At 43.8% G+C, this 27,005-nt stretch overlaps 1 protein-coding gene across 4 annotated transcripts in view; it reads right to left on the bottom strand.

Annotated features, from left to right (window-relative positions):
- The window catches only part of LOC107322188 (ATP-binding cassette sub-family A member 10-like), a 36,884-nt gene extending 12,214 nt beyond the window's left edge, over nt 1–24,670 (bottom strand). Inside the window, exons 1-37 of one of the 4 annotated variants that reach the window (XM_032448228.1) lie at nt 24,531–24,670; nt 24,192–24,350; nt 23,351–23,451; nt 22,466–22,692; nt 22,217–22,355; nt 21,742–21,927; nt 21,202–21,334; nt 20,904–21,060; nt 20,589–20,647; nt 19,641–19,751; nt 19,183–19,358; nt 18,775–18,894; nt 18,294–18,432; nt 17,764–17,854; nt 17,032–17,171; nt 16,810–16,929; nt 16,109–16,262; nt 15,634–15,803; nt 15,084–15,211; nt 14,569–14,706; nt 13,956–14,069; nt 13,468–13,638; nt 13,191–13,304; nt 12,919–13,026; nt 12,646–12,711; nt 12,046–12,137; nt 11,198–11,315; nt 10,980–11,097; nt 10,549–10,640; nt 9,673–9,821; nt 9,336–9,411; nt 9,137–9,231; nt 8,785–8,901; nt 8,398–8,538; nt 8,181–8,260; nt 8,034–8,089; nt 6,455–6,726 (exon numbers count right to left, since the gene is read on the bottom strand). In XM_032448228.1, the coding sequence (XP_032304119.1) occupies nt 6,724–6,726; nt 8,034–8,089; nt 8,181–8,260; nt 8,398–8,538; nt 8,785–8,901; nt 9,137–9,231; nt 9,336–9,411; nt 9,673–9,821; nt 10,549–10,640; nt 10,980–11,097; nt 11,198–11,315; nt 12,046–12,137; nt 12,646–12,711; nt 12,919–13,026; nt 13,191–13,304; nt 13,468–13,638; nt 13,956–14,069; nt 14,569–14,706; nt 15,084–15,211; nt 15,634–15,803; nt 16,109–16,262; nt 16,810–16,929; nt 17,032–17,171; nt 17,764–17,854; nt 18,294–18,432; nt 18,775–18,894; nt 19,183–19,358; nt 19,641–19,751; nt 20,589–20,647; nt 20,904–21,060; nt 21,202–21,334; nt 21,742–21,927; nt 22,217–22,355; nt 22,466–22,692; nt 23,351–23,451; nt 24,192–24,350; nt 24,531–24,564 (4,392 nt within the window). In that variant the 5' untranslated portion in view covers nt 24,565–24,670 and the 3' untranslated portion in view covers nt 6,455–6,723. Of the gene's footprint in view, nt 1–335; nt 508–1,047; nt 1,196–1,329; nt 1,516–1,856; nt 1,996–2,263; nt 2,491–3,061; nt 3,163–3,330; nt 3,490–4,098; nt 4,310–4,638; nt 4,749–6,454; nt 6,727–6,830; nt 7,008–7,898; nt 8,090–8,180; nt 8,261–8,397; nt 8,539–8,784; nt 8,902–9,136; nt 9,232–9,335; nt 9,412–9,672; nt 9,822–10,548; nt 10,641–10,979; nt 11,098–11,197; nt 11,316–12,045; nt 12,138–12,645; nt 12,712–12,918; nt 13,027–13,190; nt 13,305–13,467; nt 13,639–13,955; nt 14,070–14,568; nt 14,707–15,083; nt 15,212–15,633; nt 15,804–16,108; nt 16,263–16,809; nt 16,930–17,031; nt 17,172–17,763; nt 17,855–18,293; nt 18,433–18,774; nt 18,895–19,182; nt 19,359–19,640; nt 19,752–20,588; nt 20,648–20,903; nt 21,061–21,201; nt 21,335–21,741; nt 21,928–22,216; nt 22,356–22,465; nt 22,693–23,350; nt 23,452–24,191; nt 24,351–24,530 lie in introns of those variants that run through there. The other 3 variants (XM_032448227.1, XM_015879941.2, XM_032448229.1) reach the window with 3 other exon arrangements.
- Between the last annotated feature and the right edge of the window lie 2,335 nt (nt 24,671–27,005).

Here is a 27,005-nt window from a genome sequence, read left to right as displayed (position 1 = left end):
ACACTGCTACGTGGCACATGCTAAAGGGGCAACAAGCCTTACAAAGACAAGGTCAGGCCATTGCATCAGGTGGCCCCTTGGCAACAGGCTGCCCTCCAGGCTCTCCTTGTTGTCTGTAATGCAATTTAACAAAGTCTGTGGCAAAGTAAACAGCAGAGAGTTTATGGGGATGTCACCATTAGCGACTTGAATGATCTATTTATCTCATCAACATCTTACTCTGATGTTTCTCTGTGAAACAAAACCACGTGAAGATGGAAACAGAGCTGATGGCAGAATGGTGCCAGCAGGAGCATTGACCCAAGCTACCAAACAGCATGATACTCAGTTCCGACCTGATGGCCTCCTTCCCCCTGAACTCCAGGGGCATCGGCTCCACGTTGTCCCCTGGGTTCTCCTCGGGGCTCCCAGCACCTCTGTGTCCTTCCCCAGGAGAGCCCCTCCTGCTCCGCATCCAATACGAGGGCTTCAGGCAGAAAAGTGGTGGGGCTGGGATGCCATATTTACCTGGCATGACAGAATAAGAGATGGTGAGCTGTTAACCGAAGGCACTGTTAGAATGCCACCCTATGGTAAACACATTTGGAGATTCTGAAAACTACCTTCCTGCCTTGAAATTGGTGCTTTGTCCCCTTAAAAGGTTGGGGAATTTTCATCAGTGTGCTCAGGAGTTGGGTTAAGTAGCACAAGAAGATGCTTCAAGGCACTTTCTAATGAATTTCATCACTTATATAATGGTTTAAAATAGCATCCACCATACAATAGCCCTTTTTTGTCCTCATGTACAATTCAGTGGCAGTGTAAGAATAAATACTAGGGAAAACATAATACTGAATACTTCATTGTCTTTGATTTGGGGATTACCAGAACATCCCAGTGGCAGAAAAGTCCCCCAGAAGTGTAATATTTTCTTTTTCAGTCCAAAATCTATTTCATTGATGCAGACAAGGGGGAAGCCTCATTTCTGTGAGGAGCTACCACACAAAATCCACATAAATCAAAAGTATAAAGGAGGAAAGTACAGCCATAAGTACAAGCCACACTTACCCTGCAGAACTTTGTCGAAGTAGATAGCTAACAGCATGTACAAGACTGAGTCGAAGATCAGCATAATGTAGGTTGAAAGTAAAAAGTATGATTCCTCCATAAGGTTAGAAAAAGAGAAACCTATTCTGTATCTTTCCAAACTGAAAATCTGAAATGAAGGGCAAAGTAGAAGGATTTTCATGCTGAAAAATTATGCAAGTGACATCAAATCATGGATGCTGTTAACTTTGATAATCCCAAAACCTTCTATCCCATTGACTCTGTTGAGATGATGCCCCGTACCTTTGCAATGCCAGCATTGAATGTGAAAGGACAAAAGAGGCTGAGAAACCACTTCAGAGGTGCTGGAAGGTTTTCTATCAGCACTGAGAGACTCAGGCAGCCAAAGAGAAAGGTGATGAGGAACCCCAAGGAGCCCACAAGTTTGGATGTTCTCAGGAGGGAGCAGAGCATGAAGACCAGGTGGACCTGTAAGAACAGAAGCATCCTTCAAGCTCCAGAGGAAATAAGTATCCTTCACCAGCAGTATTGCCAATTGCCAGGTCTCTGTTGAGCTGAGTCTGTGTAATGAAATATGACCAAAGTCCTTTCTCAGGGTGTAGACCTGAGCTTCAATCAGGTCTTGTATAGCCAGCCTACAACTCAAACCACTCACTGAGGCAGAGAACCCACTCAGCTTTTTCACTTCATGTGACCAAACACAAATACAACCCTGACCAAAGGGCTCGTGCCTCTGGAACAATATTTATGCTTATCAAAACATCAACAGACCGTGCAGTGAGAAAATCTGGCTCTCAAATCTGACTTACGCATGCAAGGCCATACAGGAAAAGCAGCAGTAGGACAGCAGAGAAGCTGCTGGTGTAGAAAGTCTCCTGCACCACCAGGGCAGTCAGCATGCAGGACAGGATCAGCACATAGATGGCATACAGCAGGCTCCAGGACAGCCTGGAGGTGGAGAGCTAGTGTTATATGGCTGCGTAATGCTGATGCAAAATCATTTAGATGGCAGAACCATCTCAAATTAAAACATCACTTATTTCCCAGAGCAAACCCAACCATATGTTATGCAGAACAGAGAGCATGGCCCACTTCAGGAAGTTCCCAAGGAGGAATGGCCATGTTCAGCCCTTCTGGTTTGTCCTTAGGGTACCCATAAACACATTTAATTCATTGACGTATTATGAAAATGCCCAATAGTTAAAAAGGAACTCACCAAAATGCCATATCGTGTAGCCCCATCAACTTCATCAGTACTTTGAGCTTCTTCTTTTCTCTTATAACATTCACAGATGAGAAATACATGAATGAAGAGAAGCACATCACAATAGTAATCATGAAATAACTGTACTCTAAAGTAATTGAGGAGATGACACTCCGGGACTTCATGCGCACACCAGATATTGTTCTCATTTCCTCCCAAACAGAATGATTTGCCACCACCTGAAGGAATTCAAGGTCAAAATATTAATATTCAGTTTTTTTTTCTACAGTGAGTTGTGGCTGTACAATGAATCCTCTGATTCATCTGCCATAGAATGCCTTTTTAATACTACTTTGTAATGCAGCCTTAGAGACATTGGGGAATAATGCAATAAAGTTCAGTGGGAAGGTCTCAGCTGGACTCCCTCCATCGTCTATGAAAACCAACCCACCCAGCAGCTGTTTGTGCTACCCAAGTATTGTCTTTTCCACGACACCCGGGAAATACACTAAACCAAGCAGCAGTGCTGCATTTGGTTCCCAGCCTTCAGGAGCAAATGCAATTTTAAAGAGAAACAAAAGTTAGCACAGCTCTTCAAATGAAATCAAAACCCAACATCTTCCATAGGAAACTGCTGGTCTCATCCAAGTCCCTGCTGTCACTGCCAATAATACTCAGGCAGTATTTGCTTTTTCTAGAGAGGTTTTCTGACAAGCTCATCCCCTGTTATTGTCACAATATTTATCTTTCCTAGATAGAGAGAGATGTATCTTTTAAAAGGAGATGTACTGTGGTTCATAACAGATTTACCTCTATAATAGCAGCATCAATGCTGGACTGCAGGGACAGGAAACCTCTGTACCAGTACCTGGGGCTGTCGCAATGGGAAGCTGAATAATTGTAACAGGTATCTGCAGGGATGGAGGGAAAAGGGCATCACTCACATACATGCAACTGATTTAATAAAAGAGGAAAACAAGATTAAGATCCTCTGCAGGAACCAACAGTGTAAATATATATATATGTATATAAAACATTTTAATAAGAGCATCAAACAGGATCAGAAAACATCTGGGTACCTATATATTCAAGATTTTCATTTGGAACAAACACATTCCCATAAGGAAACCGGAGGTGATAGGAGAAGTTGCTTTTAAATACAACTCCTATAATCTCTTCATTAGAAATCCAGGCTTCTTCCAAGGCTCTCTCAGTGTCCAGTGCCTTCAGTTTTATCCCTGGGGTTTAAAAGATGAAATATTGCAATGAGTTTCGGTCACATTGAAACACACAGGCACAGGCTGTGGGTGTAGGTCTTGCTTTGCTGGGGTTACACCTGCCTCCTTGAGTTCTTATTACTGGGCAGGGCACATCTGCGGCTCCCCTAAATATTTCACACTGAGAAGTGTATCTGGAAATAAGTGAATCAATGTGACTCAGTAGTATTATTCACTACATTGTGAACATCAAGTCAGGCAGAGTTTTAAGGTATAAAGTCATAGAGTAATAGAATCATGAAGGTTGAAAAAGATCACTAAGATCCCCAAGCCCAATCTCAACCCATCCCCTCTGCGCCCTCTGACCATATCCCCAAGTGCTACAACTCTGCAGTTCTGGAACATCTCCCTGGGCAGCCTGTGCCAGTGCATCACTGCTCCTTCAGAGAAGAAATGTTTCCCAATATCCAACCTGAAACCTGCTCTCACCTCACTAGCAGTTTAAATTACTTGAAACAGTCATGAAGAAATATCTGTGAGAATGGAGGGTATGGGAAGAACCACTTAAACACAAACAAGTATAAAATGTTGAATAACTCCAAAGCCAAGCATTTAAGAGAGAAATCATACCTGCCATCACAGACTTTGAGGCCACTGTGTTCATTATGTGCCTGGTGGCTGCAGTGTCAGGTGTGAAAGCAATGGTGACTCCTGTGGCATTGTAGGCAGGATCATCCAGCTGCCCCAGGAGGCTGCGTGGTGCCTCGGGGTAGGGGATGTACATCATGAAGCTGCTCACTATGAACAACAGTGGCAGGAAGAGCAGGGACAGCATCCACTCCTGGGTGAGGGAAGTGGAGAAGGGAATATAATGGTAGAGCAGTAGAGGAGACCCTCTGTTGGATCAGGGTAAACAAGGCACTGAGTCTCATTGGTTTCTTGGTCAGCAATTGACTAACAAGGTCGTTGTGTTGTGCACATCAACCCAGAAATCTACTCTGCTTGAAGAACCCATCTGTGCTCTGCCACGTCATGCAAAATACAGATATACCTGCTAAAAGGGCAGATGTATTCAGTGCCAGTCAGACCTGATCAGCTTGGGTGGTCTTATTATTCAAGAGATAACAACAGGATCAGTCAAAATCCCCAGGTAGGTTCTTTTAAACCTACCTGAAAACTCTGCATTTTCATCCTCCATTTGATGAGCACATTTTTCCACAAGAGAATTTTAGTTTGCTGGAACACACTCAGATTTCTCTTAAGTCTCCTCATCCTTGTACCTAGAAAAAAAAACAACAACAAACCAACAACTAATTGCTTTCAGATACAGCAACGCTAAAACATCAGTGACTGCTTTTATTTGCACAGCAATTGCATGTCAGCCAGAAACACTCTCTCCTTTTTCTGAGTAGGAGATGAAGCCATTTGGTCCCCATCTCTGTCCTGCACCAGAGGCCATCATTGTCATCAGTGTGTTCCTCATCCTTGCGGCTCAGCTCTATGGCACCAATTATAATCCAGATTTCATGCTTCTATGCTTAACCATGATAAGGCTGCGAGGAGTTAACTCGATAATACAAAAGGGAAATCAAGATTGCATGACCTAATTGGCTTGGGTGGCCTGAATATCCAAGAAGTGACAAAAACATAGTCAAGTAAAATCAACAGATTCTCGTTGCATGTGATTTTAATGTGCTGTAGGCTTCACACCAAATGTTGAGAAACTCTTGGCTGTGGTACAAGCTGAGCTCAGACAGAAAACAGAGTCAACTGAAGGCAACTGGGAGCTACGAGGGAACAAATTCTTGGAAGTGCATTCAGAGAGCTGCGTCGTCGGAGCTTTTCATGGGGAATGAGAGAGAAAAAACAACCATGAGTGTGCAGTGGTAGGTTACTCCATAAGATCTCGCAACATCCTCAAAGCTGTGGTCAAAGTAAACAGGGATTTGTTTCCTGGATGACAACCAGTGTTTGTATTGAGTCTTAAAGAAGTAAGGCATAGCGTGTGTTGTCAGAGGGACACTGCAGATGAGATGCGTCCACGTTAACCATCAGGGAAATAGTGATGGGTAACTGAAGTTAGGACAAAGCACCCAACTGTGAAAGGGAAACCAGACTCCCACAGCCAAACTGCTCTGCTGTTCAACTACACTTCCAGACAACGGTTCCTTAATCTTCTGTACACAAAGTCTCAGGTGGAACTCTGAGAGCACATAGAGACTGAACCCTTCCGAAGCTCCCAGTCATACAGAGGAAAGCGTATCCTCAAAAGCTGCAACAAAAGGTGTTACCTCTGTGGGACACTTTGGGAAGGTAGGGACAGGGATCTGCTGTTTGACCATCACGTTCCAAATGGATCCTTCTCCAACCGAAGCCCTCACAAAGCATATAAAAATATGAATTCAGCTTGTTATGATCATCTCTAGGCTTCCTTGGGATGGTGAAGCCAACCTACACCTGGACAAGCTGACACGCAGCCAGAGTTCCAGCTTCACACTCAGGAGACTTCAGTGGGATGAAGAGCTGGCCACCAGGTCCCATTGCAGATGTGCTGAGTGTCCCCTACCCACCACCCCCCATCTCTGCCTGGTCCCAGTCAACCTCAGTGGGAATTTCTACGAGTAAAAGACAATTTTTTTTCTTCTTTAAATTCCATCTTTAGTTCACTCTGCTCCTATGTGCGTTGGATGCCCTAAAATACTGAACATAGCTGAATCATATCATGTCCTATAGCAAAAAGAACTGCCAGAAATACACCTCTGCTGCAAATGGAGCTCCATTTGCTCTGTATCAAATGGAAGTTAAAATGCCTGTTATACTGACAGTGCCAATAAGTTTAATCCCACTCTTAACCGAGCCTGTTCCCAAGACACCTATTGACCCATCTCCCTGCATCCCTGTGTTCACCCAACGTTATTTATGCTTAATTCCCAACTCTCTGAAATACCATTTTTCTCTTGTTTTAAGAAAAATGCTTGAGCCTTACCTTAACGGGAGGGTTTGACAGGGATCCAAAGCTCACTCTCTGCAATGCAGCCCTGGACGTGGGGCTGTCGGGTCAGCTCTGGCCAGTGGTTGCAGTGCTGTTTGGATCCCTTCTCTTCACATAGCCACTCCTTCACGTGGACATTTCTGCCTTTTGGCATTCCTCACACAGTCCCTCACTTCCCCCCTTCCTCCTTGGCAGGGCTTCAGATTTATTTACGTTATAAAAAGCAAACAGAGCGTATTGTTGTGGAGTTGCCCAGGCAGATTTCACTGGAAAAAAAAAAAAAAAAAGGAAAAAAAAAAAGAAAAAGTTACTCAGGAAATTCTTGAGTCTTGGCCAAGAGAGGAAAATTCAGCCCAACAATAAGCCATACACAAATCCTTTATCTGGCAAACCCTTATGCTTCTCAGCACAGAGAATACAACTGAGCTATGCCGGCACGCTGCTGGAGGAGGGAAGGTCGCCTGTTTCCTATCTCTGATGACACCAGTTTTCTTTGCAAACTCGATGCAAGGAAGAGCAGCAAAGTGCTGCCACCTGGGTGGGAGCAGCCCTTTGCAATACAAAGCCTCTTGCAAGGGTTTCAATCAAGTGGGACTGACAGCTGGCACACTTTTGCTTTTGTCCTGGCTGGGGTTGAGCTGCGGAGCTCGCCTGCCCCATGGCGGCTGAGGGATGCAGGGGCTGGGATAGGACAGAGGCAGGGATGCTCCCTCTGCTTTAGCGTTTAAATGGCATTCATTTGTTTTATAGCGGGACCTGGATATGCTTTGAGGTGTCATAAAGGAGGACACTAAGTATGTCACTGCATCTCCTTCTGAAGAGTGGGGAAATGAAATGAAGATGGTCTCAGGTCTCAGTGACTCTCAAGCAAGGACATCCTTGTCCACCTCCTTTTGAGGTGGTGGAGATCCATATGATGGATATGATGGGAGAGGGGGTGTGTAGAGTGCCTGGGGCACTGGTTTTAGGTTAAAAACTCCATGGAAAGCACCACACTTGTTGGCTGTGTGACACCAGCCAGGAGGATTGGCTTGGGCCTGAGCGAACCAAAGCTCCAGTGTCCATGTGCTGGGGAGGAATGGGGGCTTAAGAGGCCTCCCTGAGCTTGCAGAGGAGTTCCTTCAAGGAAACCCTTGGTTTGATCCAGTCATCTCATCACATAGAAGGATGGCAGGCACCAGTTGTCAAAACGATAAAGGCTTTATTTATTACAATAATAATTCTCTTTTCTTTGCAGAGCATCTGCTGAGCTCCATGTGATGGAATACAGGTGAGTCTCAGTGTCTGATCCAACATGTCGGTAACACTGATGCTGAAGATATTCCTTCCTGTCTTCCAGTGCTCAGGGCTGGAGCAGCTTCTGCTCTGAAGCCCCTTCAGCTACTCCCTCCAGGTCAGGCTCTTCCAGGTCCCCACTGAAGTCCATGAACACCTGCAAGGCACCGCAGGGGAAACTGCCCTTTTATGGCCTAGGACTGATGGTACTAATGCTGCTCATGGTCTGGTTTTGTTTCTAATCTTCTAATCTCTCTTTCAGGAGCATTTCTGACACTTCCATTCCGAACCAACATACCTGTTTCAAAGTGTGCAAAGACAAGCTGTACTCCTCAAGCCTGAAATTCTGTTTAGCTGCAGATGAATGGAAAAGGCATCCTTAAATATAAATCCATACTAACAGTTTGAAAGCAATCTTCATAATGGTTTATTTATTTCCTTGTACCTGCTTCTAGCTTGGAGAAAGCCTGGGACAGAGGTAGTGCATCTTCCATCGGTATCTTGTAGGTGAGCAAAGAAGAAATCCTGAAAAAGTAATAAAAAAATGAACCCATCCTCATGGTGAGACTCAGCACCAAGGGTTAGGAGTGCTTGTAGGATTCCTGCATTCTTGGGTAAATGACTGAGGAGGGTCAGTGCATCCCAGCATCTGTATCTGAAACCTTTTTAGCCGAGCTGCGCCAGGGAAGAGGTGCACAATTTCATTATGGAGAGCATCGCTTTGCCCCATGTCCTTTAGTTTGACTTCCAAGTTGTAATTCATGCCAAACTTCCTTCTCAGCTCCTCGGGGGAACCAATGTACCTGTAGAGGAGGGAAAACAAAGCTCAAATCATCCTAAGCAGCAAATAAAGAGATCACAGAATAGAAGCAGCAGATATACATCCTCTTATTCATCTTATTAATTACACTGCACTGCTATATAAAGGCTGTATCCTCAGAAAGCAGTGTCCATTACACACCTGGGACAAGCCACAAGACCACAGTCTAATAAATAAATATAAATAAAGACTGAAAACCAACGTTGCATGTTACAACACAGGTACCCACTGCAGCTTCCCAGCCACCAGCACGGCCACACGGTCACACATCGCTGCTTCCTCCAGGCAGTGTGTGCTGAGCACAGCTGCACACTCCTTGCTCCTCACAGCAGCCCGGATTGCTTTCCTGGGAACAGAGGGATCGTGGTTACCTCATGGAACAGCCAAGGAATAATCAATCCAGGACAGATAATTTTTTGGGGGTTAAGATTCAATATGAAGGTTGGCAAAGGCTCATTGCCTGCCAGGTGGGGAGTCTGGTGAGTGATACCCAACCCCTGTGCATTGGGGTAACACAGATGATCGCAGCTACCAAGGAGTTCCTCCTTGCCCAGCCACTTCTACAACCAGGAGCTGCTCACCACAGACAATGCTGCCCTGCCACATCCATGCCTGCTGATGGCTCATCCCAAAGCATCACCGTTGGGTTTCCCAGGATGCTCAGTGCAAAACACAGCTGGAATGGGAAAGACACATAGCCAGGTCGGCATTTAAGGCTGCACTAAATGCACTGAAGATGGTGAGTTACCTCATATGTCTTAACCCTTGTTGTTAACTGACCTTCCTGGCTTCTCCAGCAGACAGCTTCCTCGCTGGGGTTTTTAAACACCTTTGGAGGTCCAAAGCCTTGGCCATGCTGTAGGGATAGAAAGGAAAAAATGCTGATGCTGCAGCCAGGGGTGCAGAGGAATCTTTGGTTGATGTGCATCCTTGGGGGTTACTTAGTGATTCTACTCCTAATTTACAGTTTTGTTGCAGAAATTCAATACTGTAAGTGCAGCTAATGCGAGAAGTAAGGTGCTTTCTCTTCCTCGTGCCAACCAGCTCTGTTAGCAAAAAGCCCTTTTCCTGTCTGATAGCTCCAGAGAGAGGAAACAAGAATCCTTTGGCTGCGTACCGGCTGATGAGCACAGCTGCATCCTCTCTCCTCACCCCTCGCACAGCAGCGTAGGCCTCCAGATGCTGAAGCACAGTGAGGTCTGGCCACAGCGGGTCCTTCTGTGGGCAGCAGCCCAGCACCATGGCCCTGGAGCCCTGCAGCATCACCTGCAGAGACACAGTATTGGGACACAGCTATGGGACACAGACACAGCTATGGGAAAGCAGATAACCCTTTGAAAATGCCACTGTTTTCTACTGTGCTGCCAGGGAAGCAATGTGGTCCTCAAGGAAAAGGAACCAACCACTCCCACCTACCACAGCTTCTGGTCACCCTGAGTGCAGTTTGTGCAAAGCCAAATGGTGTTTACTACCATCAGACTGTGGGGAATAGCACACCAGTGTAAAACCATCATCTCCCAGTAACACTTTCCTCTTTCAAATACTCAGTTCCGAATTTGTAATAGCAATGGTATTTCCCCCCCCAGCATATGTCATTAATCACTGTGTGCATAATTAAGTGATGGGTTGTTACTGGCTCAACCCTGTTCGCATTCGTTTTCAATTTCCTGGTTTTGCAAGGCTTTTTGTAGAGCATTATTCCTTTATAAATGCGTCAACATTTCTTGCACTGCTTGAGAAATATCAAGATGGATTTCAAATCAAGCCTGAGTATTTTGTGTAGCTCAGACCCCTAAGTCATTAACATGGATTTTGATGAAAGCAGAACATGCTCTGCATGCATCAATACCTCCTTCTTACTTCTGTCCACGTGCAGGGTTTCCATGCACACAAATCCCCTGAATTAGGGGTTCCACTTCCAGCTTCTCTTACCACATCCTTCACTTAGGAAAGCATCAAGGCTACCCCCCACTATTCCAAATGAGCCTCCTACCTCCCCAGCAGTCGCTGCTGTGTCTCCAGAAATCATGCGTACAGTTGTGCTCTTTCCAGCTCCATTGGGTCCTAACAGACCTAACACCTCTCCTGGAACAAATGTGCAAGAAGTGTTAATGGTGATAATTGTTATTAAGACCTTGTCCCCCAGGCGCCAAGCAATCCCTGAAAATACAGTATAAGAATGTATTCACTAAATGGTATTTGTTAAATTATCCCAGTAAACTGAAACTCTGGTTGGCAGAAGATGATAGAATCATAGAATGCCTTGGGTTGGAAGGGACATATTAAGGATCATCCAGTTCCAATCCTGCAGTGCTGCCCGCATTGGGTTAGCAGTGCACAAGGATATCCTAACAAAAGCAAGGTCTCCAATTGACCTTCTCATTAGGTCACTGTTTATGGGAAAGCGCAGCAAAGTACTCAAACCTTTTTTAACACAAAATGAAAGATTTTTGACGGCTACTTTCTTCTTATTCTTAAAGATGGAACAGGCTCCCTTGTCTTCATACTCCTTGCGCAGACCATTGACAGTGATAACCAACTCCTGCAAAGAGACCAAAATGGGAATAGAAACTCTCATGAAACATCTAATTTGCCCTCACCATTAAGTATTACCGCTTGAAGAAACCATGTGCCCAGCTTACCTTGGGCTGCAGGGAGTTTGCTGCACTCTGTGCCCGCTTCCGCTCTGCCTGCACCTCGGGGGGCTCCTGCCCTGGTGGGTGATTGTTCTGAGGGGGGAGGGCTCTTCTCCATTGGATCCTGCAGGCAGGAATGGGGTCACCACCCAGGCCTTCTGGAAATGCTCAGGTTTGCAGGGCCTAACAAGTTTGTTCCATGGGCAGGGCCAATGAAATAGTCGGCACAGTTTATTTGAATTTATGCCACAGATGGCAATTGTTCAAATATTCATTTGCAGGGGAAGAAAAATTAATTGCACTAGTATGCATGAGAAAATAAAGGTCAACTTCAGCTTGTGAACTATTGTGAACTATTACAAGTCTTCTCCCACATGACTCGGGAGGTCCATCCCTCACTCCTGGTGACAGGTAAGTGGTTAGCAGAAGACCTTGGTCTAATGGAACTGTAGGAAAACTCTGTCCTGTGGAGAACTCTACTGATGCTTTTGAGAAGGAGGTAAAATGTTCAGATTACATTTGCTGTTTTTTCTAGAACACTATGGTTCAATTGACCTACTGCAACACACTGGGTTGGTGTTTGCCTTCAGACATACTCAGAGAAATGGAGCAAATTAAGACTGAGACCATAATGACCTAAAGGAATAAAAATTTCCTCCCTCCATTCTCAATTTCCTCCCTTAAACTGGTTAAAACTGAAAATGTGGGCTTTGCACACACTTTGCAAAATACTTTGGAGCTTACTCATCCTGTTCCACTGCCACCGGGGCGAGGCAGGCTGGTCCCATTTGGCATAGCCCTAGGCCTGCCCATGAAGTGCAAAGCCAGCTGCTCCCAGTGCACCCAGTACGCACCTGAAAATGGGGTCACATTCAGCAACTGCTTCTCCATATCGTATCTCCAAGCAGCACAGCAGAAACCCAAAGAGCACACTGTGGATGTAAGGCTGGAAGATAATAACGAGTTAGGTTTGCGTGGAGAAAAGTAACAACACAATTAATTATAAAGGGATGCTTGGCCCCACAGTTTACTTCAGGTACTGGAAAGGACATACATTTTCATCTCGTATGCAGATCACTTACAACAGCCCTGACTTTACACTGCTGCAGTTTTGGTTCAGATAATCTGCACCTTAACCGAATCTTGAAGGCATCCTATAGTATCTGAAATCACACCTTTCTCCTGCAGAAGCAGCACCGGGCTGATTAATTAATAACATCTTTCACTTATTGACTGAAATCCACTTAATTCCCTACCATTTTTCTTCATACGTTATAGCATGTGGGAGTCCCATGAGACAAACCCATGATTACTTCAATGTACCCCCCAACCACATTCAGGATGAAACTTCCACCACATAACCTATGCTTTATGAATGGCAAGACTTTTGCAACCTCAACTTAAGTCAGAAAAAGCACCTACTCCAAAATAATTATAATCAAATTGGTCCTTACTGCAATGACAGCAACCAAGATGTCCAAGTAATTGTGAAGATTACTACTGGAAAAAAACGATACGTACTACAAGAAAAAAAGAATAGCAGTCAGTTAGAAAGATTGCCAACCTCAGTGCAGATGTGCACCGGATGCACAAAGGATCAATAAATCAAATGTTCTTGATCTCTTCCCTCACTCCCCAGCCCAGAACTTTTCTTCTCCCATTTTCTTTTCTCTTTATCTTTTGGACAGTTGGGGACAACTATTGTTTCTACTGGAACATTCACTTACTGTTGTAGAGATAGTCAACCAGCCCAGTAGTGGATAGGGGGGCATCAAAGCGGAGAAGATGTAGAATAAAACATCACTGCGAGTGAATATTCTGAGAGTGAAATTCACCTGCAATAAAGTAGAAAAAGAGTTTTTACATATCCTATTGCTAAAAATGAGGCTGCTTGTTACTGATTTGGGTTATTCTGTTGAATTTCAACACATTCAAAGTGAAATTTCAAATGGTAAGATGTGTTATCAAATGTTTCAGAGTGAAGATTCCCTCCACTTACCAGAACAAAGACAAAAGACCACAGGTAACGATTGGTTCGCCCCTTGCGAAACATAAAGGCAATCAAATAAACGAGGAAGGTGAGAGAAACTCCATAACCAATGGCACTAAAGATCTAAAGAGAGAAGGACATCACTGACAAGGAAATAGATGTGGATACACCAAGTCCTGCTTACAGTGGTTTGTTTGATTAAATTACTGAATACATCAGGATCAGCCAGCACCACCATGCTGGTGGTGGTCACATGCTTTAGGATGAGGGAGGGAGATTTGCACACCATGGGCAGGATGATAAAGGCCTCCATGGGGCAGATGCGGTCGAGGAGCAGCACAAACACGAACATGAGGCACATCAGTGCCCAAAAGAGTGGGACATCCACCAGCGCCTGTCCACACCAGTATGCCGAGGGGAAGAGACCTGAGACCCGCAGCTGGGCACGAGCCTTTATCTGTGATGGAAAGGGGAGAATGAGGAGATTTAGCGGAGTGCTAAATGCTGTTCCCACTCCTCATCCTTCTCCATTGCCTTTGCTCCTCCATCCCAGCTGAGCCTACCCCTCTTTTCCAAACTCCTTCACTTCTATCTTAGTCCAACTGTTGCTAAAAGCATATCATTCTCAAGGAAAAACAACAACAAAAATCTTCCTGATTCCAACATATTTATTAATACAACACCCAAATAGTTCAAGTATTTGTCTCTACAGCGACATTGTGTTTCCATTCATTTATTCCTTGTGCATGACCACTTTCAGTGAATACTTCTTACCTTGTAATCCTCCATGCTGCTCACTGCAAAGAGGGGAGGCAAACCAGCAGCCCAGATCAGCATACAAGCAATATGGAGGAAAAAATTACTACGGCCTATTCTGGGGTTTTCTGACTACGGAAGAGAAATTCAGAAATCATAATCAATAGCTGTTCAGAGAAAATTAGCAAGCTTGACATTCATAGTATGGCTAAATATACAAGTGAGTCATAGGACAGTAACCCCTTTGTGCTGAAGAGCACAAAACAATAAACAAAGCATTAACCACCCTAATATTTGCAGGAGGTTTTGGAATTGCTGCAACCTGTTAAGGACAGGCAACACGGTTTTGATGCTGAAGCAACTTGCAAATACTGCTGCTCTGTTCCTAACTTACTGACACATAGCACAAGCTTGAATGTCCTACAGCACTGAAACCTTATTAAGAAACACCATGGGAGAAATTCCCAGCAAACGGCCCCAGTATTTAATGTGCCATGTGCCCATTGAGTGGAGCACTGACCCCCAACCAATCCCTGGAGACACTATGGTCCAGCCAGTCCTTCCCCACTCTATCCCTCATCACTTTGCCCTTTTCAAGAGATTTCCAACAGTAATTTGGCAGGATGCTCACCCAAGAGAAGGGATGGCTCCAGATGCTGATCCGCGCAGTGGAGTTGAAGAGCCTCAGGAAGGTGTTGCTGAGGGTGTTGATGAGCACAGGGAAGCAGTTGATGGGCTCTGCGCCACACATAAGTGTGTAGTGGCGGTGCTGGAAGGGCGAGAGGAAAAGATGTCACCTTTGTGCCCGCATGAGCTTTGAGAATTTAGGAGAAAAGCAGTGAAAAGTGCAGTCAGTTTTATTAGAGAGAGGGAACTCAAGAGACGTGGCTGTGTGCTAATAGGTACTGCAAGCAGAATAATGGATAAAAATAATGACCTGTGGAGAAAAGCAGAGATGACTTGCATTAATACTCTTCTCCAAGGACTGCCATGATCCTGACTTCCCACAAACAGGATTACTGATAATATTTAACGTGCCAAATAAATTTTCTGCTCTGGCTGGTCTATTTCACTGCATCCCATGTAAACATATTTCAGAGAATCCTACTGATATACAGGATGAAAGAAGAAAATAACATCCTTCACCTTGCCTTCCAGTGATATCTTTATAGCTCCATTATGTCGTGGCAGTCTTGTGATGTTTTTTTCAAGAGTTATTTCTGGCATTATATTTTGAATCTTCAAAGCAGCAATGAAATCCTCTATTTCTGATCCTGAATTAATGACAAGAACACAAATTAGAGTTAGGTTTTTAATGCAATCAGGTTTTTATAGACAAACTCCCACTTGTAAAACAGAATAATGCTAAAATACCCATTTAGAATCTGAATCAATTTTTATTTCCTATTTGAACTAAACTTGATAAAGACAGCACGTTTCCATAGTTCATATATTGTCTTTAAAAAAAATAAAAATAATTTAGCTGACCTATTTTTACATATCAGCTACTCCTTAATCACCACTAAAATTGTATTTGTTTCCACTCAAAACAAAACAGCCCCCAAATATGTATAAAGGACCTATAAACAGATGTATAAAGGACCATGCAGAAAACAGAAGGCAAAGATGCCCTATCAGCTTCAAGAACACTCAGAGTGATGTTGATTGGCATTCTGCATCACATGTTCTTATTCACCTGTGTCATTGAAGATGAGAAGATTTGTTGACTTGCTTTGAGTTTGCGTGGGAGGTTGAGCAGGAAGAAAATACTTGCTGGCTGTCAGTTCTGAGATGGGTTTGTTCCATAGTCCAGAATGAAAGAAAATCAAGAGCATCAGGATGATAAATACTCCAAAGAACAGCAATCTAGATGAAAAAACAGATCATGAGTGGCTCCAGGGAGCTGCACCATTAAGCACTGGTGTGATTCATGTAGTGAAATCAAGAAGAAATTTAAAGCTGGGGAATATACTTAAACAATTCAGAGCTCTATCAGGAAGCTCCCATTCCTATCACTGCAACTGTTACACAACCAACACCTACTTCCCCAGCTTCCAGACCTCTCCAGCAGTTTTTAAACTTTCCTTCAGTCTACCCAGGGAACAACCAAAACCCTCTGCAAAGCCCCAAGCCAGTATGGGGGGTTGCAGGTCTCAGGGCTCCGTGCTTACATGGACTGGAGAAACTTTCCATCGTGCCTCAGTCTGTAGAAACGAACTCTGGCCACGGCGAGGACCTGCTGCCTCCAGAGCTCCATGCCTCTTGCTGCTATGTATGCCGGTTCAGAAAAGCCCAGGATGCTCTGGTCACTCTCCTTCAGGTTTTCTGCATGTTCATCATGACAAACACCATTGTCCAAAAAAAATGAGCTTTTCAAAGCACACGTGTTAAGCACAAGCAATAAACAAGGGTTTTCTGTTCTGAATAGGAGTGTCTCTATTTTAGTCATAGAATACAAAACAGCAGAGAAAAGGGCCACTCTAATCAGAATTAATTTATATTGGTGAATTGAGAGTGGCTGAACCTGAGCTCGTGTAACTACATGTGCAATATCTTCCCTGGCTTGAGAACTGGCCTTGACTAGATTATCTCTTCCCCAGAGCAAGAGGTGGGAAGATATTTCCTGCAAAACCTTTACAACATCACTCTTCAGTTCTCGTGTTTAGAAGCCTGTGGCAAATTAAGTCTGAATCATTCAGATTTCTCTGGGAAGTTCTCTGTTGTCAAAGAAAAATCTGAACTTTTATACAACCGCAACTCTTGACCTGCCAAAAACGATGAAACATGGCATTCAACAGAAACTTACGCATATTTCTTTTAACTGAAAACAAATATGAACCCTTCATCTTGCAGAGAGGAATCACTGCTTTACCTCTATGATCAATAGCCTCCCTGCCTTCCAGCTTCAGGAGAGCATCTGCTAGGGTGGTCCTGCTGACATCGTAGTGAACAATCCCCAGCACGAGGCCGCTGTCGAGGTGGCCAAGCAGATCTGTGTGACAAAGTGAACCAGCTCAGCCCAACACTTGGGCTCCCTTAGCATTCTGATCTGGCTTCCCCTTAAAAACTCTATGCAACAGCAGGGTTTTGTTACCTGGAAAGCTCTTGGTGTTTTCCAGGGGCAGCAAGTAACACAGCTCATCCCCATCCCGCCCTTTGAACACAGCATTGGGGATGTAGCGTCTCACCAGGGACGATGCAAGCCCAGGGTCGCACTGATCATTTATGCACATCCTGTTTGTATTAAAAAGTGATTGCTAGAGCATTAAATAAGAAAAACAATGCATGCTTCATCCATTTAAAAGACAAAGCCAGCAGTTGTTTTTCAAGCCATAGGGAAACCTCCAAAACCAGGCAGCATTTCAGTGGGAATTATCCACAGGCATCTGTTGTGCCCCTGGTTTTACCATGCGTGCAATAAATAGTTGAGGCTAAGAATAATGATTCTGGCCAGCACTGCTTAACCAAGAACACAGAAATTTAAATCCAAAGAAAAGCAACTTTACATTAAAGCCACTGTAAGTCACTCTGGCACCATAGAACATGTGGGAACTGCAGTGCATTCTACTCTGGTCCCCTTTTGGCTGCAAAGGTTGCAAAGTCATCTTAGCTGCATGCTCAGAGCTCTCAGGATTGGGTCCAAAGAAAAGCAGCTTGCTATCCAAGGCAAGATAGACTTGGCAGCCTCGGAAGACTCTTAAAATGGATTGTCAAGATTTTTATTGCTCTGTATGGAAACTCCATAGAGACATAGACTTTATGAGAAAATACATCAAGCAGAAGCTTTTTGTAAAAGGAGTGATGACCAAAAAGAAAAGGGTTTTACCTTAAGTGATAGCCAATTCCCCATTTTCTCTTCAAGTACAGAGATGAGCCAACACAGTGTAATCTCCCATTTGAAAGGAATGCTTTCCGATCTGAGGAGGTAGGAACACAAAGATTTAGTGGGGGTTTACAACAACACTGTAGGCTGACCTTATCTCTGCTCCTTCTGAACTCAAGAGATAATAAAGTCAAGAGGAGTAAAACCAGGATGGTCTTCCACTTTATATATTCTTACAGGCTTATAGAAAAATCCCCATGCAGCCCCAGATAAATAAAGAGATTAATCCAAGAAATGTCACTAATTGGGGCCAAGTGCTAAGCCTATGGAACTCTTCACCCTGATGCAGAGCATAATCAAGGCCTTGGAAGGACATCCAGGGCAGAGGTTGAGCCTTTGCTCAACCCATGTTGGGTAGTTGGTCTTGAATGAAACCCAAAGAAGAGCAAACCACATCACAGCAGAACCCCATGGATGGGCTACAAGTAGGGAACACCCAATTTCCACACTGCAGAGTGAACATCAGGGCTCACCGGTGCAAGTGTCAGCCTCCTCCACAGACTGTGTACAGATGAGCGTCACACGGCCAGCCCGGCGCTCTGCCAACAGCTCCCACACTTGATGCCTGGAGCAGGGATCCAGCCCCACCATTGGCTCGTCCAAGAGCAGCACCTGCAAGGTGAGAGCAGTTGTCATGCATGCAAGACATTGTGTTGGCATGGCTTTGTTCCATGCTTGCTGTCCTCTCACCCAAAGAACACAATGCATCCTCAAATGCTGGTCATTTTTATTGAGCTTTCAATATTTCTACCCTATGTGAACACTGTTTCCATTTTCATTTAAAATAGGGTTCTCATTCACCTAGATTCCTCATTCCTTCTGGCAGCCAAGCAAGTCAGCAGGCTTTCAGACCATAACGGCAAAGGAATACAAGTGTCTGCATACCAAACCAAAATGCAATGCTAAGTCCTAAAACTATGCCTGTTGTTTGCATGCAGTAGGACCGGTGCTTACCTGGGGGTCCCCTAAAATTGCAATTGCAAGAGACAGCTTTCTTTTCTGTCCCCCACTCAGAGAATCAGCACGGACATCCTGAAGGTCGGTGAGGTCCAACTGTACCAGGACTTTCTGCACCTTGGGAACACATGAAAACAAGAACATGCGGAACTGGTCATATTCTGATTCATACACAGTGCAGGAGAACACAATTTCTATATTTAATACATGTTTTTAAATGGATTTGCTATGAGATAAAATACTGCAATTCTGAATTCTGACTCTCAGGACAATAGGACAAGAATGAATTAAAAACACTTCTCTAAATTACAACTGTGTGCAGAACAGGGTATTGGTGAGAATCTTTCACAAATGGAGCCCAACAAACTGTCCGAGATGCTGTGAACAGAGACTGGTGATCCCTACCTCTTGCTCTGCTTCTTTCCACCAAATCCCTTTGACGTGAGCAAAAATTCTCAAGTTTTCCTTCACTGTTAAGGCTTCAAAATGCAAATTGGACTGTGGGCAAATCCCAACCATCGCCTGAATTCCTTCCATATCCTGTACTTCAGATACCTTGTAGTTGCAAATCATCGCAGAACCTGCACACAAGAATGAATGAAGCAAATGTTATATGTAGTATATATAGAAACGTATAGCTAACAAAATAAAACATATTTCCCAAAGATATATGGAAAACACCAGGGCATCCAGAGGGAGAAATAACCACCCAAACATGCTTAAACACAGAAGAAAATCCATGAAGCTCATGTTGAAGGCGCAGTCTGTGCATACAATAGGCCAGGTTGGAGGACTGAAGGAAAAATCAGTTTTTTGCATCTTGATGCTTGAAAACCAGAGAGCTTCTCTTCTCCATTCATTACCTGCCGAAGGCTTGGAAAATCCACTGAGCACATCCAGGAGGGCAGTTTTTCCAGACCCACTGAGACCAAGTAATGCAGTGATCTGACCTTCATAAATGTTTAAGGACAAACCTAGAAGAGAAATGTGGCATTATTCAGGTGGAAGTGTGCGAAGCTAACAGACTTTTGCCTGTGGCTTACTGCTAAGTCTGATAGAGGGACACCATCTCTTCTGACACAGATCTGAAAACATGTGCTGCTTGTAGATATTTGAAGAAAAAACATCAACTTTGTTTTCTGCAAGGTTCATAACCTTTTATTTGAGCATGGCTCAAAAGAGAGCCTGCAGAAAGAGGAGAACCCATAGCCTTTCCAGTAAGGGAAGACTTGGCCATGTCATTTCCTTTTAAAAAGGATTCATTTTGGATTTTTGTGGGTTTTCTTTTTTGTTTTGTGCTTAACTCAATATAAACCTTTGAGACTATGCTGATGTTTTCAGCATCATGTGGAGTTCTTGCCAAACCAAAGCATTTAGCAAACATCTTGTGGCTGCGTTATGACATTGCCAACCACTGGCATACTTTGCAACTGGCAAATGAACAAGTGCTTGGGGAGCAGGGCCCAGCCAGTGACAACAGCCCTGCTTCCAGCAAGGGCCCAAAAAACAAGCCCGGATGAATTTACATTTTCACAGGGAGGGTTGGGAGGTGAATTCATTCAAGCCCACAGTTTTCAAGGAGACTTGTGCCATTGCAAAAAGCAATAAACAGTAATTTTCCTGGAGTGAAAAGGAAAAGGTAACAACCTTGTAGAAATTTGCCAGTAATTTACCCCAGCAGGAATAACCATCACATAATGCATTTTAACAGTGCTGGAGGCACAATTAGGTATATCCAATACATTTCAAAACAGCTTGGGTTCACCGCTAGTGAAAAATGAAATTAAAGCCATTAGTAAGCCAGCTCTTACCTCTTAAAGCTTCAGTTCTCTTGTCCTTGCTCTTGTAGGTTTTTCTAATGTTGTACAGTCTGAAGAAAAGGTAAGCAAGCTGTTAGCAATGGGATCACACCATTTTGGCATTGAAGTGATCTTTGAAAATGGTGGGAAGGACATTTTTCAGCCTCCTCCCACACTGGATCTGCCCAGCAGCACTAAGGGTTGGACTGAGCTCATCCCCAGATGTCCCTTCCAACCCCTACAATTCTGTAACTCTATTTAAAGGAATCGTTTTAAGTTCTGATCCATGACTGTGGATGACTTTGGCTGTGCTCACACTCTTCATACCTGATGGCCTCCTTCCCCTCAAAACCCTCAGGTATGGGCTCAGTGTCACAGCCAGGGACAGGGATGGAGTCAGGCTGGATGCCACACTCACTGCCTCGCTGCAGCCAATATGACGGCCTCAGGAAGAATAGGGGGGGGTATGGCACCCCATATTTACCTAAATAGAAACAATCAGGGTGAAATGCAGCCTCTGCATTTATCCTACTTTATCCTATTGCTCTTTCGGCACCTCTCCCCCCATGAGGGGACAGGATAGAAGAAAACTGAAATTTGTTGTTTTTCACATGTTTCTACTTACCAGGCAAAACCTTATCAAAGTAGATGGCCAGCAGCAAATACAGAGTGCTGTCCAGAATCAGCATGCTATATAGGTTAAAGAAAGGGTACAACTCTGGTGCAACAGTTGGTCCATATTTTTCTAATTTTACAATCTAGGCAGAAAAACAAACAAAAAACCAGCACAAATCAGATGCAGTCCTTCCTTTAGGCAGAGATATGGCATGTAAGCTACAGCTATGTCATATGGTCTTTTCTTCCCAGGAAGCCCATCTGCTTCCATCAGCTCTGGATGCCCACCAGCCACATCTCACTGCTACAAGAGCTTTCCAGAGATGGAGACTTATGGTGTGTACAGCTAGTAAAAATCCTGCTGAGGTTCTGACCAACTAACATCTACTTTTTGAGTCACTTTCTTCCTGGAAAACATTTAGAGCGTAGGGGCACAACTGCATCACTACAGAGATGCACATCACATATAGCAGATGCAACGCCAGATGGCAGAAGCTGTGCGTGCTGCAGGCTGAACACCCCTGATGCAATGGCTTTGTTTTGAGCATACCTCTGAGATGCCAGCTGTAAAGGTGTAAGGACTGAAGAGTTTAAAGACCCATTCCAAAGATGGTGGCACTTGTTCAAACAACGTCATGAAGCCCAGCGAACCAAAGACGATGTGAAGGAAAAATCCCACAAAACTGGTAATATGAGGCCGCTTTAACAAGGAGCTGAGCATGAAACAGAAGTGAATCTGCAGCAGAGAGAACCAGAAGTCAGCAGGATCCATTTCTGCTAGTGATTAAGGAAAAATAAGCAAACAGCAAACAAACAAATGGAAAAAGAACCCACAACACATGAAAATATGGGGTCATCTACAAGGGTGATATAACAGCCTACAAACTGTACAAGAAAATCAGGTAATGGAGAAGTTTCTATTACATTCTTGCAGCCATGGATTCTGTGCTCTGAGTTTTAGATGTTTTAATTAGGAAATGGAACAGAAGTCACCCCATCATTTAAAAACACGAAAGCAGACTTACCGATGCAATGCCATAGAAAAAATAAAGGAAATATATTTCTGAAAAGCTGCAGTCCTGGGTGACTCTTCTAATTGTGATTACTGTTAGCAGGCTTGACGTAACTGAGATGTAAATGGTGTACAGCAGGCTCCAGGACAACCTGCCAACAAGACACAAGAAGTTCCCTTTTCATTGAAGCACAGAATCTTTAAGGTTGGAAAAGACCTCTAAGGCCACCAAGCCCAACTCCAACCCACTGTGCCCACTGACCAGAAGGCGATGTCCTGTAAACCCATTGCTTTCATTAACACCTTGAGCTTCTTTTTCTCTCTGATAACTTTCACTGATAGGAAGTACATAAACGGGGAGAAACACAGCATGCTGTAAATGGTGAACCAAATGTAATCCAGTTTATATATGGATTTGATCAAGGGTGATTGCAGACGGATGCCACTAATTGATTTCATCTCTTCCCAGACGGAACGGTTTGTTTTCATCTGAAGAAAAGAAGCCAGACATTAATTTTATATTCCATAGTGAAACAGCCAATAAGTAGCTTTTCATAGGCTTGACAATCACTAGTTTATCAGTAACAATGTTAAGTTTAAAAGCAGTAAATTACCATCAAAAATTTAATATCTTTTTGTAATAAACACAAATGTTACATTGGAGCTAAAAGTGCAGGCATGGCCTACAAAGCAGATGGAAGAGGAATAGAGCAGAAGTTGTAAAGCAATTATAGCATAGCTAAAGGGCAAGAGCTTTACTGCTCAGTAAATACTGTATTTGGAGATGAGTTTTCCATGATGGATGGAAGAGTTTATCACTGAAAAATACCCTTTGGTCCATATTGAACTCTTCATGTCTATTTTTCAAAATGAACCAATGTTATAAAAACAAAAATCTCAAAGATAAAGATTCTGGCAATGGTGTTTTCCTTCATTTTACTTTGCGTTTTCCTATAAATTGGCAAATATAAAAGGGGGGGAAAAAAAGTGTGGCAAGAAAATAAGTTCCACGCCTTTTAAGTGCAGAGATTGGAAGCCCATTTCTAAGTCAGCAACAGCTCACAGTTATTCCATGCTGTTTTGTTTTTTTAAAGCAACTTTTATGGATAACTTCAGAAAGAAACAATGTCTTCCATCATGGCCATACCTCTATGACTGCTGCATCAATGCTGGACTGAACAGACAGGAATCCACTATACCAGTATTTAGGAACCTTGCAGTAGGGTGATGAGAAATCATAACAAGTATCTATGGAAAACAAAGAAAAGAAAATCTTACATATAGATATATATATTTTTAACATACTTTTATACATGTGTGTGTTCAAAAATATGTTTGACCAAAGAGTCAATCAACCCAAGTTTAAGCCACTGGCTGGAGGGCATCACATCTAGGAAACCCAGAACAGAGGGCTCAGCTGTGGGGAGGTGCTGACTGTTGGGCATGGTGGAAATAGTCTCACAATCTGTTTTCCAAGACATTTTTTCCTTTTTTCTTGTCCAGTTAATCAATGAACTCACTTGATGCTCTATCTGAAAATAAGCTGAGTTTTTGTTTTGCTTTATTACTTCTAGTCACTAACAGCGAATGCATTTGGTCAAAGAAAGAAGTAATTCGGATAAAAGTGTGTGCAAGTTGATGTTCTAATGTATTAAATATGTGTTAGAAGTGTATTAGTGCACAGTGTTCACTTCCATTGCATGACCCAGCATAGAAGGGAAGGGGAAATAGCAAGGACTTTGTATAACGTACACATGCTCTTAAAAACACTTTGACATTATCCTTAAAACTCTTTCCTTATCACACGCAGACCCGACCCCATCTGAGTGGCGTGGCAGCAAAGATCCATCTAAACTCATTTCAATATAAAATCACTGAATGGTTTGTGTTGGAGGGGACCTCAAAGATGATCCACTTCCAACCTGACTGCCACGGGCAGGGTTACCAACCACAAAGTCACGTTCTCTGGTTTCATTCATTCCTTTTACCAATGTATTCAAAGGCATCAATGGGAGACTTCACACTGTAGCTCTGAAATCTGAGATGGTAGGAGAAGTCATCCTTAAAAACAACACCAATCACACCGACCCCATGAAGTCCTCTTGCTGACAGGTTTTTCTCATTTACTGCCTCTTCTAGTGCTATACCTGGTAATAAACAACACCACAGCAGAAATCCTGATCAGCAGTGCAACAAGACAACACATCAGCCACATTGTGCACTCACAGTGCGATGTCCTTTTCCCTCCCACCACAATGAAGGCTGATGTGCCCATGGTTGGGATCTGTGCAGCCTCACAGCTGCAACAAGGATATGAGCAGCATTACCCTTCATCACAGAGTTGGAGGCCACTCTTTCCATTATTTCCCTGGTGGTGCTGGTCACAGGTGTGTAGATGAGGGTCACTCCCTTAACCCTAAAGGCAGGGTCATCCAAACGCCCAAGGAACTTGTAAGGGATTTCTTGACGCTCAAAATGGTAAATCAAAGTTGATGATATTTGTATTACTATGAGAAGAATCGCAATGGTAATCCATTCCTAGGTAGAAGGAGGGGAATATAGGTGAGCGACAGAGCAGTGATGTGGAGGTTGGGTGTTATGGGAAGTGCCCAGTGCTGCCTCAAGGACATGGTCCAAATTATTTAGACACAAGCATTGTCTTTCTGTACACGAGCTATTTTATAGGAGCCATAACTTTAAAATATGAGGATGGTTCCAAGTGTAAAACATGCCCTAGCACTGGAGCCAATGAGGTCTGCCTATAATCTTACACCAAAATTGTGCACTGTACACTGTGTTCTGGTCAGTGTGGAGATGGGATCAGCAACGTAAGCAGCAAGCTGGCCTTGTATCAAGCCCTTACTGTAGTGTCACAGGAAAAGCTGTAACTGAGGACAGAGAGTCAAATGAGGCTCCTCATGTATCACCTGACATTAAAACAACACAATATAAAAATACAGGGTAGTGAAAATCCTAAATGTTCTCTGGAAGAGCAGACACTTGCCTGGAAACTTTCTGTTTTCTTCCTCCACACCAGCAGAATGTTTTTCCATAAGAGAGCCCAGGTTTGCTGATTAATTTTTGAGGCTTTTTTGAACACTCTCTGCATTTTCCCAGCTAGATGAGAGACGAAAGAACATGATTCAGAATAAAAACAGGTCACTGAGAGTCAATACATTTACTTGGCTAAACTCTACTCTGAAGAAATCCATTAACATGCCAAAGGTCTAGAGCTTTCCTATGTTTTGTAGTTTGAGGGGTTCAAATGGAAGAATATGGGAGCATGCAAGTGAATGTAGAGCTGCCTCTGTGCAGTCACAGATGAATCCCACACCATCCCAAAGATGCTCTGTAGGAGGGGGCTTTGAGCTGGAAAGCACAGATCTCATGCTTTTAACATAACACCACTGAAATAATCATGAAAAATAACTCAGTCATGAAAACACCCTGCGTGTAATTTTTCACTTACAAAACAGCAATACAAAGCTCCTCACCTGGCAATGGATTTTCCATCTGAACGGTGTTTCCTGCAGCTCAGGGATGTCTGAGCTCTTCCTCTCCTTCAGTGATGGATGGATAGAGTTGGACACTGCAGTGCAGACAGCCGTGCTCCTCTGCAGTCTGATGTCAGCCTAGGGCAGTGCTGGCCCCACTATGAGCACTGCTACAGCAGCTGGAAGCATCAACACTGCATTATAACACATTGCAACACTATACTATGACACTCAGACACATGCATGGGATGTAATATCATAGTACATTTCAGGTGCTTGCAACAAGTGCAAACACAAGGAGTCACCAGCACTCTCTCCTCTGTGGGGTCAGCCCTGTGCCCTGGGTGGGATTTTATCTCTTTTCTTTTCCCCTTTGTTTTTAATATACATATAACTTGCTTCCACTCTTTTCAATTGCTGTCCCACCAGATGCTGCACATCTGGGATCAAGATGAAGGTTTTTTTTATTTTATTTTTTAAATAGCTTTCCAATGGATCTGCATGCATCCAATGGTGAGGAAACCAGATAAGCCAGGAGGTCCAAATGCATTGGAAAAGCGCAGAGCCACGTGACTATTCATGTTAAAAGAAAGCAATTTGACCATCTATGAACAGCAGCTCTGCAACTGATTGCAAGAATTGAGCAAAAGCACAGAAGTAGCCTGGATGTTGCTTGACACTGGGATGCAGCTCCTTTGCAGCTGCTGTTGTGCTCATTTGCAAGGAATGAGCTCACTGCAAGGAGCAGAGCACACTCCTGCATCCCATCAGGCAGCACGCTGCAGAAAGGGGAGGCTGCTATTAAGAATCTGTGCTGTCCCACAGTTAGGGAATTCACTAACAAAATAACACAGCGATGCATCTGACAGATCCCCTATACGGGATTGCTGTAGGGCCACTTCATTACCTGGTGCACAACAGGTAACTGTTCCTGCAGGAACAGAAAATGCATTTTAATATTGAAAAGACCTTAAGTGAGCTCACCTTTGGGTTTCCCATCCCGCACAGTGCTGCTGCTGGGCTCCAGGTCACAACAGCTACACACAGCAGCCCCTCTGATGCTGCTTGCAAGTCTCCCAGGAGCGGCTGGATGGAGTTCAGCAGTGCCAGGCTGGTGTCAGTGCCTGTGGCACAGGGATGTGGTGGGCGCTGCAAGTGGGAGGCTCAAAGCAATTTATATCAGGGAAAAAGGGGAACTGAAAGCTCCAGGGAACTCAGCCCATTGAGACATTCGCTATGCTGAATCAGAGGCATTGGAAAGTACTCTTAAGAACACAGTACTTGGAAATCAACTTGTTTTGCAGCTTA

The sequence above is a fragment of the Coturnix japonica genome, chromosome 18 (assembly GCF_001577835.2).
Source record: "Coturnix japonica isolate 7356 chromosome 18, Coturnix japonica 2.1, whole genome shotgun sequence".
In the NCBI taxonomy this organism is placed as follows: Eukaryota; Metazoa; Chordata; class Aves; order Galliformes; family Phasianidae; genus Coturnix; species Coturnix japonica.
Note: the sequence above shows the minus strand (reverse complement) of the source record. Positions and strands in the feature narration are given on the sequence as shown.